This window comes from Stylophora pistillata, chromosome 2 (genome assembly GCF_964205215.1).
Source record: "Stylophora pistillata chromosome 2, jaStyPist1.2, whole genome shotgun sequence".
Lineage (NCBI taxonomy): Eukaryota > Metazoa > Cnidaria > Anthozoa > Scleractinia > Pocilloporidae > Stylophora > Stylophora pistillata.
Window position 1 is genome coordinate 50,567,881 of NC_142520.1, and position 14,623 is coordinate 50,582,503.

Sequence of the window (14,623 nt, forward strand, 5' to 3'; positions counted from 1 at the left end):
TTGAGTTAACACTCCTAATAAATTAAACAATATATTTATTATAATAAAAGGAATTAATTTTAATGACAATTATCAGCTGTCAAGAACCTTTAAAAAGGAGAATTTCAGACAAGTAGGTCATCTCTAAATACATTGCGGACTGCCAAGGAAACCGTTCTGAAAAAAAAAAACGCTCCGTAATATCGATGATTAAGGTAGCGTTTGTTCACTTCACAATCAAAATGGTAAAAAATGACGAAAGATGAGTCCGAATGTGTGAAACGTTTAAAGTGCAAGTCTAGAAGTACTTTCCGGCCACGATACAAGGGCAGCTTAGCTTTTCTCGATCGCTCCAATTCAACAAGGGTCCACTGAATTTTAGAAACGTAGACGAATTGCAGGGATTGTAAACTTTTCAAAAGAAGAAAAATCACCTGCTACCCTGCGTCATGTTTAAACAAAGAACTGCAGAAACAATCAGCACATTGTGGATTACACCTACGGTGAGTATCATCGTAAGTGAACAAAGTTGTAAACATTAGTGGCTTACCTGAATCGATACCGCCCAAAGGCTGATACCGCTGAAAGACGGATCCGTTTCGAAGAGCTCGATAATTTTGGCTGTGGTAGCCTTTGGAGAAGCCGGTTTCTTTCCAGCCCCGGTCTTCTTTATTGCCGTGGTACATTTGTTGTGCTCTCTTTTTGCTCCACTCACCATTCCTCTCCACTTTTCTTCTACCTCCATAACCGTTCTTTTGGAAACTCCGAGGGCATTAACTTTCTCGGTTATTTCCTCCCATATTCGCGTTTTGTTTTTATTACAAAGTGTGGAGGAAAATTTACTTTTGATACTGTTTATATTTTCTTCCGCCTCTTCCAAAATAACTGCGCATTCGGCGGGTGTAAAATTGGGTTTTCTAGCGCGCTTAGCCGGGGAAGGAGCAACATTTTCTGCCATGTTGTCTCGCCACTAGCACGCGCGAGCGAAAAGATCACGCAACGCCTGGGCTGTAACCATGGCAACTGCTCGGATAGCGAGTTATCCATCGGATAGTTATACGTCTCGCTATCCGTGCTTTCTGCAACAACTTTTTATCCGCCGGATAACTATCCAGTGGATAGCCTTTTTATCCACCGGATAAGCTTATCCGGTGGATAAATTTATCCATCCTTTGAACAACCGGGGTCAGGTTTGAAAGATGAACTTTTGTTCAAGAGTTTTACGGCTTTCCGTGCTACCTAAGTGTAAGGAAAGACCGCAGATTGTCACATGTTGCTTACAATGATTAGGTAAATTAAAATGTCTATCTGACTGGTTTCGATGTGTCTTAGTCATTCCTCTCCACGTCGCGAAGGTGTTCTCGGAATCGGTCACCTAGTCTTCTGCCTGTTTTGCCGATGTAAATCTTTTTGCAATAAGTGCAAGTTATGCAATAGATTACATTGGCAGAGGTGCACGTGAAGTGATCGGTGATCTCAATGGATCGTTTGGGTCCCGATATTTTCTCAGTGTTGTGAATGAAAGGACACGTTTTGCATCGTGCACGAGCGCATTTAAAAGTGCCTGGTTGGTCACTAGTCTGAAAAGAACTTCTGACCTAAAAATTGCCCAGGCTATGTTTTTGTCGCGTTTGAATGAAATGAGCGGAGGCTGCGAAAAGATAGTACTTGTCTCTGAATCGTTTTGAAGTAGTTTCAAGTTTTTAAGAAGGATGGATTTAACTGAGTGGTTGTGAGGGTGAAACGCGAGAGTGAATGGAATGCGGTCGGAATTCTTTCTTTTGTGACGTTTGTAGTGCTGAATGTCGATCACTAAGCTGGGCGCGGTGGTAACCCGCTTAAACGACAGAATCAGGGTAACCGCGTTTATAGAAAATCTGGCACATAGACTCTGATTTCTGGTGGAAATCAGAGTCATTACTACATAAACGACGAAGTCTTAGAAACTGAGAAAAAGGAATGGAATTCTTAACGTGAGATGGATGCGAAGACGAATACAACAAGTAATTATGCGAGTCTGTTGGTTTTTAATCCACACTAGTGCATAAACCGTTTGTTTCAACTGAAACTTTGATGTCTTTATAAACGTAACGGTGGCCAATTTACCATTTCAATATGGTGTTTATAGACCGACTATAAATATTATTTTGACCTCGAAAATAAGGTAGGAAAACAATATCAGTGATTCTTAGAATGGCTTAAGCGTCATCATCCTCGGAGACCCAGGGGCTGTGAGTCGATTTCAAGTTACGGCTGAAGAGCCCCTGGGGACATTGTCTTGCAAGACTAGTTCCAAGCGATCGCAGTCGTTCTGGCATCTGATTAGTGCCAGAAAATCTTTGTGTTTTTCTGCCCAAGCAGAGTGAAGTGTGCTTTCGTGTGTTTTACACGGAGACAGACAAGAAGCTCGGTTGCTCGCCATGTTTGCTTGGGCCGTGCGACGGAGCTCTGCTCGAGGTGAAAAGTTTCAGTCTCACCGAGCACACAATGTAAGAGAAATCGATCGATGAGATTGTCCGCAAAATTCTTACCGGAAATTATACTGAATACTTTCGCAGGTATCACAAGAGAACGTGTTTGAAAGTTTGCGAGGTTCGTATAAAACATAATGGTTGCAGGCGTTAATATGTCGCTTTAAGCGTTAAACGAGATGAAAGCTGAAATTGTTCTAGATTTTTTGTATAATTTTCTGTGCAGTAAATGGTTTGAACCCGGGGGTAACATGTGAAGGTGTAGTGTGATCGTCCGGGTGAGTGTAGTCCTGAGAAGGACTGTTGTCGGTGGTAGTGACTGACGTTACGACAACCTGTGCGGAAGTCATCATCAGAGTCAAGTGAATGATTGTTCATTCACTTGACTCTGATGATGACTTCCGCACAGGTTGGCGAAACGTCAGTCACTACCACCGACAACAGTCCTTCTCAGGACTACACTCACCCGGACGATCAGACTACACCTTCACATAATTTGCTGTTACTGTAACATTGCCATTCCCGTGAAGTTATTTTGTCGCACGGGCCACGCAGGTATGTTGAGCAACTGGCGCTTACGCCTACGTAGCTTTCTGTTCGCGCCAAAATCTAACCTTCGCTTCGTAGCAAAGTCTTTCACAATATGGTCCAAGGTTGCAGAGAACGTTAAGTTCGTGGACGACCTCCAGCAATCGCTTAGAGAAAGCTTAGCTGTGTGTTCGGTTAGCGAATTAAAATCTGAACAAAAACGTATTATCGAGAACATCGTGGGAAGGAGAGATGTCATCGGACAGTTGCCGATGGGTTTGGAAAGAGTTTAATCTTTCAACTGCGGCCTAGAGTGTTCAAATTCTTGAGCTCAAAAGGCCACGGATTCTCTTCTAGTCCTTTGGTCATTATCATTTCACCTCTTTTGTCGATTGTTGAAGACCAAGTTAAATACCTTAGATCATTGGGAATCGATGCTGCTTTCATTGGGGAAAACAAAACCAAAAGACCAAGAAATATTGGTGGGTGGGTTTGCTTTACACGGTAATTGTCAGCTTAGTATAGGGTCATCTACCCACATCTAATAAACAAAAGTTTCCACGCTTAGCTTTTCTTTTTTTTTTTTTTTTTCAACATAGGTTGTATTGGATTGGTGCATACCTTGACAAATGTTCCTCTAGTAGAAACCGGGAAACAGCAACAATTCGATTTTCTTGTTTGGGTACTCTGCCCACGGGAAACTTTTATCGATGCCTCTTTGTTACAATTACGTTTCCAGGATGTTTCAATTCTAAAGCGACAAGTGTCACAAACTGCACGCGGAAGACCATCGTCTGGTAAAACCTTTTGATTGAAAACTTCTTCAAATATTTTCATGAACTCGCCAGTAAGATTTCTTTTTCTCTTAATGGTGATAAAAACAGAACAGCATACTAGACAACGATCTGAAACATTTTCACCCGGATTATTCATTGTTGAAAAAAAAACGCTGAACCTTACCTAAACAACTAGCCGAAGGAGATTAGATTTTGGCGCGCACAGAGAGATGTAAGCGCCAGTTGCTCGACATACCTGCGCGGCCTGTGCGACGAAACAACTTCATGGGATTGGCAAAGTTTCAGTACCAGCAAATTATATAAAAAATCTAGAAAGATTTCAGCTTACATCTCGTCTATCGTTTAAAGCGGCCTATTAACGCCTGCAACCATGATGTTTTCTACGAACCTCGCAAACTTTTAAACACGTTCTCTTGTGATACCTGCGAAAGTATTTAATTTGATCGATTTCTCTTACATTGTGTGCTGAGACTGAAACCTTTCACCTCGAGCAAAGCTCCGTCGCACGGCGCAATCAAACATGGCGAGCAACTGAGCCTCTTGCATATTTCCGTGTTAAAACACACGAAAGGACTCTAAAGCATACTTCACTCTTATTGGACAGAAAAACACACAGATTTTCTGGCACCAATCAGATGCCAGAACGACTGCGACCGTTTGGAACTAGTCTTGTAAGACAACGTCCCCAGGGGCTCTTCCGCCGTAACTTGAAATCGACTCACAGTCCCTGGGTCTCCGAGGATGAAGCGTCACAGACTATTTATCTAACAACGGCCTTCAGTCGGTGAGGATCGAAGATCACCTTCAATTTTTCGGCTGGTAATGACAGTTATCCTTTTTCCACTCGGTTCCTTGGACCATTTCGATGTAAGCTACGTTTACCTTGCAGCTTCTTGTTCATGCTATGTTGGATTGCGGTTCAAGATCTTGTAAGTGCACAAGACTGCTGAATGCTGTTTTTTATTGCCTATCAGTAATACTTTAAGCAGATAAAACAGAAGAAATCAGAAGTTCCTGGAAAAAGATGTTCGGCTATTTGACATGATTTCTAAAAACCTAAATGTTATTTCTTGCTTGAATAGGTATGACCAGTGGGCATTATGGAATTGACTCTAGCGATCACATCCAGACTCTCCCCGATTCTGGTAAGAATAATGACGAACTGATATGTTATGAGACTATTTATCCGAAGAGAATGTAACATTTTATTCACTTCTGTATGACATTTACGAATCCTTCACTTACGCGGAGGTAACCTGATCCAGCCCTTAAACTGACTTTGGTTTAAGATATGTTTTAAGGTCATTAGTTGACTGTTTTCTCTTCTGAATTCCTGACTGCAGATAGATTGGCTCAAGTCAATCAGTATCGCCTCTATTGTGGTTTATGGATTAGCTCTGGACTATATATTGTCTTTGGGTCTCGATAGTTATTACTACTCTCAAAGCTCAGAAAATCACTGCGAAAGTCATAGGTAGAATTGTCTCACGTGCTGTAACTATCATATTTACAATCTCTGAGATCATTCTCAGTGTGGCAGTTGCTCGGAGGAGTGATACTGGGCGTCAGTCGCCGCAGGCTAATCAGATATGTTATGTTATGTTACCTAGGATAAAATTGGGCATTGAGGTCAGTTAGTCATTCAATTGGCCAGTTAGTCAGTTAGTTAATCCACCAGTTGGTCAGTCAGTCAGTCAGTCAGTTGGTCAGTTAATCGGCCTGTCATGATCAGTCAGTCAGTCAGTTACTAAGTCAGTCGGTCAGTCAGTCAGTCAGTCAATTAGTCGGTCAGTCGTTCAGTCAGGCAATCAGTCATTTAATCAGTCGGCCAGTTAATCAGTTAGTCAATCAGTCAGTCAGTCGCTTAGTCTGATAGTCGGTTAGTCAGTCAGGCAGTCTATCGATGGGTAAGTTGGTAGTTTGGTCAGCCGATTGGTCGGTCGGTCGTTGGTCAGTCAGCCGTCAGTCCAGTCAGTCAGTCAGTAGTCAAATGTCAGGCGTCGTTAACCGGTCGCCAGTCGTCAGTCGTTAGTCGTCAGTCGTCAGTCGTCAATTGTCAGTTGTCAGTTGTCAGTTGTCAGTTGTCAGTTGTCAGTTGTCAGTCGTCAGTTGTCAGTCGTCAGTTGTCAGTCGTCAGTCGTCAGTTGTCAGTTGTCAGTTTTCAGTCGCCAGTCGTCGTCGCCAGTCGTCAGTCGCCAGTCGTCAGTCGCCAGTCGTCAGTCGTCAGTCGTCAGTCGTCAGTCGTCAGTCGTCAGTTTTCAATTGTCAGTTGTCAGTTGCCAGTCTTAAGTCATTAGTCGTCAGTCGTCAGTCGTCAGTCGTCAGTCGTCAGTCGTCAGTCGTCAGTCGTCAGTCGTCAATTGTCAGTTGTCCGTTGCCAGTCGTCACTCGTCAGTCGTCACTCGTCAGTTTTCAATTGTCAGTTGTCAGTTGTCACTTGCCAGTCTTCAGTCGTCAGGCGTCAGTCGTCAGTCGTCAGTCGTCAATTGTCCGTTGCCAGTCGTCAAGCGTCAGTCGTCAGTCGTCAATTGTCAGTTGTCCGTTGCCAGTCGTCAGTCGTCAGTCGTCAGTTTTCAATTGTCAGTTGTCAGTTGTCAGTTGCCAGTCTTCAGTCGTTAATCGTCAGTCGTCAGTCGTCAGGCGTCAGTCGTCAGTCGTCAGTCGTCAGTCGTCAGTCGTCAGTCGTCAGTCGTCAGTCGTCAGTCGTCAGTCGTCAGTCGTCAGTCGCCAGTCGTCAGTCGTCAGTCGTCAATTGTCAGTTGCCAGTACGTCGTCAGTCGTCAGCTGTCAGTTGTCGTCAGTCAGTTTGTGAACCATAATACATTCATGTCGCATTCAATTTTTAAGTTAGACAGTTAGTCACTCTGCTAGGCAGTCCTAAATTGCCGTAAATGTTTCATAAAATTTCTCCTGCATCCACTGCTTTTCACGAGGTATAACCTCAGTTCCACAATTATAAGTGCAGTCATACAATTTATCATTATATGAATTCTCGAGTTTTACTATTAGCGATCATCTCTTAAACAGAGAAGTCGGAAAACTTTAATTGCCCAATTGCCTCAACTCTGTATTACAGGACATTCCTCGATTCTAAAAAATCCATATTGGATCATTTGACGCGTTTAGACAAGTCGTGCAAGAGAAAATATCTGATGGACTGTAATCTATTGAATATACCCGTGATTAAACACATCATATCTTTATTCATTTTCGGGTAGGCATTTCTTACAGCCAAGTTAAAGCTTGTCGAGTGCCGATCCAATTGCAAGGGCAACCGACTTCAGTTGCAGCCCAATCATATTAGTGATCGCCCGGTGTTCACAATATACGTAGTTATTTATTTCTGGTGAACACCTCAATCATCCCCAGTGGGGGAGAGGGAAAGAGTTAGTCAGACGGGACACTTACTCGAGGGAGGAGGAGAGGGGTGAGACATAGTTGAGTAAAATTTACTCCTCGTTCATTTAAAACTCATTCTTTTCAGCTCCATAGCAAAATAAAATAAAATAAATCTATCTTATATGACGTTTCGTTGTGTAGTATTGCGTTATTTTTACTCTACGAAGCTCAGTTCGATAATAAGGCTACTTATTACGTGTATTGTTCATTTTCTAACACCAATTCTACCCAAGACACCTTCCCCCAGCGCCTCCTCAATGAAAAACCTTATATAAGAGCCATAAAAACCTGCAGGGCTCTGATTAAAATCCTTCTCCTGACTTAAATGTTTCCCTGTCAAGCACAAGGCCTTTTAATCCCTAATATCAACCTATTTGACCGTCAAATTGACAGCTTAAAAAGCTGCCACCTATTGAGAAATCAGGGGAAAAGCCTTGCAAATCATACATGTCGAAGTTTCTTCGCGCGAGCGATTGTATAATTCTGGACGACTATTTGCTAGCTCGCGCACTGTTACGGTAGTGAAATGATCGCATTCATCCAGAATCTAGACACCAACTCTTTGTCGCTCTCAAAGCTATCACTGGCCCTGACAAGCGAAGAAATTGCGATGAGACTGGGAACGAGTTATTGTGTTCTGTCGGTTTCAAAGTATCAGGTAAATATTTTAGATTAAACATCGCGGAAATATTCCACTCGACATGGCGTTCAGCCGGCGAGAATTGAAAATCATTTCGATTCTTCAACTAGCAATGGCAGTTATCTTTTTCGCATTCGGCATCGTAGACCATTATGAAGTACGCTACATATACCTCAGCATTTTGTTCATGCCATGTTGGATCGCAGCTCTCGTAAGTATACACTTAAAGACGTAGAACTACAGCTGTTTCATTGCCAATGCTTGTGCTTTCGACCGTTAAAATAGAAGATATTCGAGGTTCATGGCGAAGACGTTAAACAGTTTTTCGCTAGTGCTTCTATTCGTTTCAATAATGCGACCACTGAGACCAAATATCACTCAACCCTCACAGCTGTCATTCGTCAAGAAGCGTAGTTTGAGAATGGCCCTCAATATTTAGCTTATGAGCTTACGAATAATGCAACCAGGTATGGTCTTTATTGACCGAATACGACTATTATTATGGCCGCGAAACTAAGGGATCAATCCAAACTGCGATGATTACACGAAATCTGTGATTCGTAAACGGTGGTTGGGTCATATAAAAAGTCGAAATCGTCAACGGCTGCACGAACTAGGCTGGGATTTACACAATGTTAAAGAGGATTAACTTAAGCTCTGGGTCGTGATACCGTACATCAAGTCGTTGGTCGATTGTTCCTAGTCTACACTACAAATGGGCCGTTTAGGTCGTATTTCTTTCTAGAAGGATGATCTCCCTTCAAGAACGTGACTTCTGCGAAGCTACAAAACACCTTCCTATTAACGATTAGCATAATAATGCACAGGCAGTCCAAGCTCACTACTAGAAAAGCGGACGTGACTCTTATCGTGTTGCGCAACGTTTTATATTTATAAAGGTTTGTATGGGATGTTATCGGTTTGCCTTAAAAGAGAGAAAAAAATGTCTTGTTTTGAAATAAAATGGGCTTACCTTATTGCCTTGTTGTTTTCTTTGTTGATTCCTAGCGTCTCAGACCATTTTGAAGCGTTTTCGGCGAGTTAGCGCTATGTTGGTGTTCAGCTTCAAATGTGTCTTATCAGTCTAAACACCAACATAGCGCTAACTCGCCGAAAACGCTTCAAAATGGTCTGAGACGCTAGGAATCAACAAAGAAAACAACAAGGCAATAAGATCAGCCCATATTATTTCAAAACAAGACATTTTTTTCTCTCTTTTACGGCAAACCGATAACATCCCATACAAACCTTTATAAATATAAAACGTTGCGCAACACGGTAAGAGTCACGTCCGCTTTTCTAGTAGTGAGCTTGTGCTGCCTGTGAATAATGCAGCTGTTTTCAAACGCCTTATAATCGACTTCCGCTAAGAACTTTCAACTGATATGGCTTGATTATATATAGCACGGTAGAATTTTCAAACAGTACATTTAATTCAGTCGCACCAAGATGAGTTTAATATTTGCTCAGGTAATCACACGACTTAGATCACAATCAGGTATACAGCCAATAAGCACGAGTGGGTAAAAAGCTGCAACTAAACAGTTCGTAACGTTTTGTACACTGATTTGTCTTTCTCTAGTATTGTGCTACCTGAAATCTACATTTTCTGAGTCAAAAACTAAATTTCTTTCATGTGTTGTATTTAATATGACATGTCATGAAAACAATTTATATCGAATATATGAACCATAACGGAGATCAAGGAATGTAAATTAGTTTTTGACAACACGGCCAAGCCGTTTGAAATCAAGTCGTCATACTGCCTTGTCACGCCGAGACAAAGTTATATTCCCGTTCTTATGCTTTTGCGTTGTTATGCTCGACGGGAGAGCAGCATTTGGATCAGTTTAGGCTGGGCTGAGTTACGTTTCAACAATCCAGAAGAAAGCCGCGACGTAATTCTGATGTGCTGAACCCAATGCATAGATTATTGCAATGTGTTTTCTGATGCAACTCTTATGATTGGCTCAGAATTCAGTGGCGTGACCAGCCATAGAGAAGACAGAGTCGGCTTTATTTACCTACAGTTAACTTCCTTTAGTAATTGTAAATATTAACTTTAACACTTAAGTCCACCCATGTTTTACTTCTACTTGGCTATTCTCTCGGTATTTCTCAAATCACCCAAAGTAAGGCCGTTGCTTGAATGAAATTGGATCTTAAAATATTCTGGGGTATAATTGAGTGGCGTTTTCTAGATCAAAATATATTTATTGATCGTACGTTTTTTCATTTCAAACCATTTCATTTGATTTTAGGGGTCTAGGCAACGAGGATAAAGACCATCCACGACAACAATATTCCCTAGGGTTTTAAAACTTGCTTGCACATGTACGAAAAAGCTTGTAATGGTCCTGTAAAGGGAAACTTTGCAAACTCTACTTTCTGCCGTTTGACATGATTTCTAAAACCTGAAATGTTACTGCTTGCTCGGACAGGTATTGCCAGCGGGAATTATGGGATTGATTGTGGCGACCAGGACCAGACGCTCCTCGATTCTGGTGAGAATGATTACCAACTGAAATTTTATGAGATTATTTATGTGACGAGAAAATATTAAAATAACGTCCTACTTTTGCGTGACATTGAAGTTATTCACTGACTTAAAGGTTAAAGTCCAGGGCTTAGACTGATAAGACACATTTGAAGCTTAGAATATAATTGCTATCTTCCCTGATTCATGATTTCAGACACGCTGGCTCAGTACAATTAGTATTGCCTCTGTTGTGGTTTGTGTAGTGGTACTTGAAAGCTATTCATGGGCTCTGAAATCTGTATTGAGTTACAAATATGTTAATCATCGTCAAATGAACGGTGAAGGTTTTCCTTTCTTTGGGGCTAAAGACGCAAAAATCAAGTTTGAAGACCAGGAAAATACCATGATAGCCATACATGCCTTGATTGTTATATTTTCCATCGCTGAGATCATTCTCGCCGTGGCGATCGCTCGGAGCAGTGATGCTGGGCTTCAATCGCCCCAGCAAAGTCAGGTATGTTGCCTTACTCTGGAAAAAACCATTTATCGAATAGGGCACTGAAGTCTAGGAAGGCATGCGGAAATCCTTTCCTATCTCCTCTTTTCTCCGTCCTTACTCCTTCTCCTTTTCGTTATCTTTTGCTTTTGCACGACTTCTCTTTCCCATTCCCCTCATCCCTTGTTTTCTCCCCTCCCCTCCCTTCCTCCTTTTTGCTCTGCATTGCTAACTCACTTTTTCTCTCCCTTTTCTCCCCTCCCTTTTCTCCCCTCCCTTCCATCTCCCGTCACTCTTCCCTCCCTTTTCTTCTCCTCCCATACCTCCCTTTATGCCTCTCTTATTTCTTGTCTCGCTCTCTTCCTTTTAACCTCCACCTCCATTCGTCTTTCCTCCATTCCCACAGTTATTCTTCTCACATTTCTCCTTTCATTCTTCCCCGTCCAGTTTTCCTTCCCTTCCCCTCCGGCCCCTCTTCCTTCTTTTTCTCATTAATCAACTGGATATTTTAATCTACTCTTTTTTTAGTTATACTATGCATACCATCAAATGGGAAACGGACATTTATCGCTCCAAATGCAACCTTTTCCACCACAAGCTATGGTGGCCATTCCGACTACTGAAACCAACTACAGCAATGGTGGTAACCAGCAGCCTCAGCGCATGTAGTTACAGAAAGTTTGTCTGTTTGTTTAATGACCTTGTATAGTCGCTTTTAAAAATATTATTTTGAGCATCAAAACGCTAGCCTGAGCGATTAACCAACGATAAAGCTGCGATCTCGTAGTAACAACTTACGCAAGGTAACGGATAGCAACTTTTACGTAACGTGCGGCTGTCCGGGTTCCCAAACGGGACATCTTAAGTTTTTGTGCATGCGCGATGGCGGCAAATTCGAACGGTGCTACGAGGCTACCGAGTTTATCGTTGGTTTTTCCTAATTTTTGGCTTAACGTTGCGTCAAATTAGGGACTTTACGATCCAATACGGCGAGGCTCTGGTACGGCTGATGCAACCGAAAGAGACTGGGCCGACTACGCCGTCTCTCGCCAAACTCAAATTGATTAAGTTTTGTGCAGTACGGCGAAGTCGAACTCGATGTAAACAAATAAAACTCTGCTCCAAGTTTTTTTGTTGTATGTATGTTTGTATGTTTGTTAAGAAAAAAAGGTCTCTTGGAAAGAATTGAGAGAGCTTATAATGCTCTATTATGACATGAATGTCCTCGATGACGCCGAATTTCTCTTACTATACGTTACTATACGACCTTTACAACCCACAAAACCTGGACTTGCCGTGTGAGTTGTATCCACATTTCGACCTCGAAAACCTGACCGAAGATGAATGTTTGTCCGCTTTTCGGTTCAAGAAAGCTGACATCCCAAGACTCTCGGGCTTTACGGATTCCTGCTGTTATAAGTTGTCACCAAGGGACAATTTGTGACGGAACCGAAGGATTGTGTATGCTTTTGAAGCGGTTGTGTTACCCTTGCCGATACAATGACATGGTCCACTTGTTCGCTAAGCCCGTTCATGTATTGTGCATGATAACTAATCAAGTTTTAGATTATATTTATCAAGTTCACAGTCGTCGCATTCTGCAGTGGAATCATCAGCTGCTAAGCCAAGCCAATCTTGAAAGATTTGCTGAAGTTGTTCACCGAAAAGGAAGCCCACTTGATAACTGTTTTTGTTTTGTTGATGGGACAGTTCGCCCTGTTTGCAGGCCCGGCACTCTTAACCAGAGGTTGCTTTACAATGGACACAAACGTGTCCATGGAATGAAGTTTCAGCCTGTTGTTACCCGGAATGGAATGATTGCAAATATGTATGGCCCTGATGGTAAGTTGCCTCTTCTTTAGAAAATTGAATCTGGGGTCAGGGTGAGGAGGCAACTACCAAAGTGGTTTGTATTTCCCTTTCATCGTGGGAAATTGCATGGAATAAGACTTCCTGGAAACATACAACTGCTTTTGCATAAGAAATTAAAACACCCTCTTATAAAAACACTTCACTCTCATAGGTAAGCTGACTATTTCCAGAGAAAAGCATGTTTCTTTTAATAGTTTCAATCATAATATATGAATAAGCAAATGAATAGTTTGATTTTTCCCTGAATTGTCATAGTTTCAAGAAAAATGAACTATTCCTTTCAGACCCTCAATGCTTCAATATTCTTTCAACAAAATGCTATAAGACCTTCGTTTCACTTATCTGACTGAACTTTAACAGTGCCTCCATGAATTTTGTTGCAGAGGACAGAAAGCATGATGCAGGTATGCTGGCTGATTCTGGCCTATTGCGTGACCTCAATCAGTATGCCTTCGGCCTGGCTGGACAACCACTTTGTATTTACGGGGATCCTGCCTACCCCACTCGTGTACACCTTCAATGTCCATTTAAAAATGGAGCTTTAACCCCACAGATGGAAGCTTACAATACTGCTATGAGTAGAGTGAGAACAAGTGTGGAGTGGCTGTTTGGAGACATAATAAGTTACTTCAAGTTTCTGGACTTTAAGAAGAACTTAAAGTTGGGACTGAGTAGTGTGGGGAAAATGTACATTGTTAGTGCTATTCTTAGAAATGGGCTAACATGTCTATATGGAAACACAACCTCAGATTTTTTCCCTGTGTGATCCACCTGACCTTGAAACTTATTTTGCATAAGACCCTGGATAACTCCAGTTCAGGCTAACTGTTTTGGAGAATGTCTTTAATACTTAGAGTGCATCTGTAATTTCAAAGCATCCCACCAGAAGGTAAAAAATTGGTTTACCTTATCTTAAGCCCTGAAAACAAAAACTGTTCTATGAATCCTAATGCGTTCTAACAAAGTTTTTGTCATTATTCAGGAGCAAATTTCACGAGAGAGATACTGCTTATCATCATAAAGCTCTGAAAGAGGGGCAAACTCAACAGCCAAGTCAAGACATCTCACTCATCTGTAAACTTAGCTTAAGCTTAAATCGACAGAAAATGAATAAAATGGAAAGAAAAACAGTTTTCTCTTTCAAACTAGGTCAGCCTATATTCCAGCAGTCACCCGTTCTACACTAAGTGTCATGGAACTTCGCTAAACGTCAGTGTTTTAGAGACTAGAAGTGAGCAAAAGTAAAAATAAATTCCAACTTACAATGCTTGCGATGTGCGCTTGTCTGACTTGTCCATCTTTCGGAACACTTCCAGCAAGTTTTTTGCTAAAAGAACGTCATCAAACCCATATTATTTTAAAATATAGTACAAATTAACGTTTTTATGCCCCCTTTCCATTCCAACGATAAAAGATCCGATAAAAGTACAATAGTTTACTCACGTAGTGAACACTCCGTCAACTCGCCATGTTTCCCGCACCAGACAGCCGTGCTACGGTGGGAAACCTTGCTCGAACTGTAAAGAGTGACGTCACCGGAAGTAATCTTTCCCACTTTAGCCGTACCAGAGCCTCGCCGTAGTGGATCTTAAGGTCCCTAATGTAACATTTAGTGCGAGTTTTCTCGAAGGATTTTGGATTAAACTTTTGATTTTACATTGTTGGGCACCGTTCGCGGAAACGAACAGGTTATTGAGGAAAAAAAGGAAGCCGTGCAAGTTATAGTCTTAGATTTAGTACAGGAGGGTAAGGTGGCTCCCCCGGCACCCAAGCATTAACGAATAGACCTCCTTTCGGAAGGAGAGTTACTTTAAGAAACCTAGTAGATTCAACTCAAAGTTTCCTCCCTAGATATTCAGCGGTTTGGCTGACGATACAGGGAGGATTCTGTTTTGGGTGTTAATTTTTATACTTACTTCGTTACCATGGCAACATTGTCAACATATTTGGCCGAGATACTTT

General features: G+C 41.8%; 1 protein-coding gene and 1 pseudogene across 3 annotated transcripts in view; both read left to right on the forward strand.

The window, feature by feature from the left end:
* Positions 1 to 11,928, forward strand: part of LOC148740130 (uncharacterized) — a 43,823-nt gene extending 31,895 nt beyond the window's left edge. For both annotated transcript variants that reach the window (XM_088748280.1, XM_088748279.1), the window contains exons 4-6: positions 10,256 to 10,318; positions 10,508 to 10,807; positions 11,318 to 11,928. In XM_088748280.1, the coding sequence (XP_088604406.1) occupies positions 10,256 to 10,318; positions 10,508 to 10,807; positions 11,318 to 11,458 (504 nt within the window). In that variant the 3' untranslated portion in view covers positions 11,459 to 11,928. The remainder of the gene's footprint in view (positions 1 to 10,255; positions 10,319 to 10,507; positions 10,808 to 11,317) is intronic.
* On the forward strand, positions 11,672 to 13,928 carry LOC148740131 (uncharacterized; annotated as a pseudogene). Its single transcript, XR_015996846.1, has 3 exons — positions 11,672 to 11,690; positions 11,952 to 12,631; positions 13,045 to 13,928. The product of XR_015996846.1 is annotated as an uncharacterized LOC148740131 (transcript).
* The last annotated feature ends 695 nt before the right edge of the window (positions 13,929 to 14,623 follow it).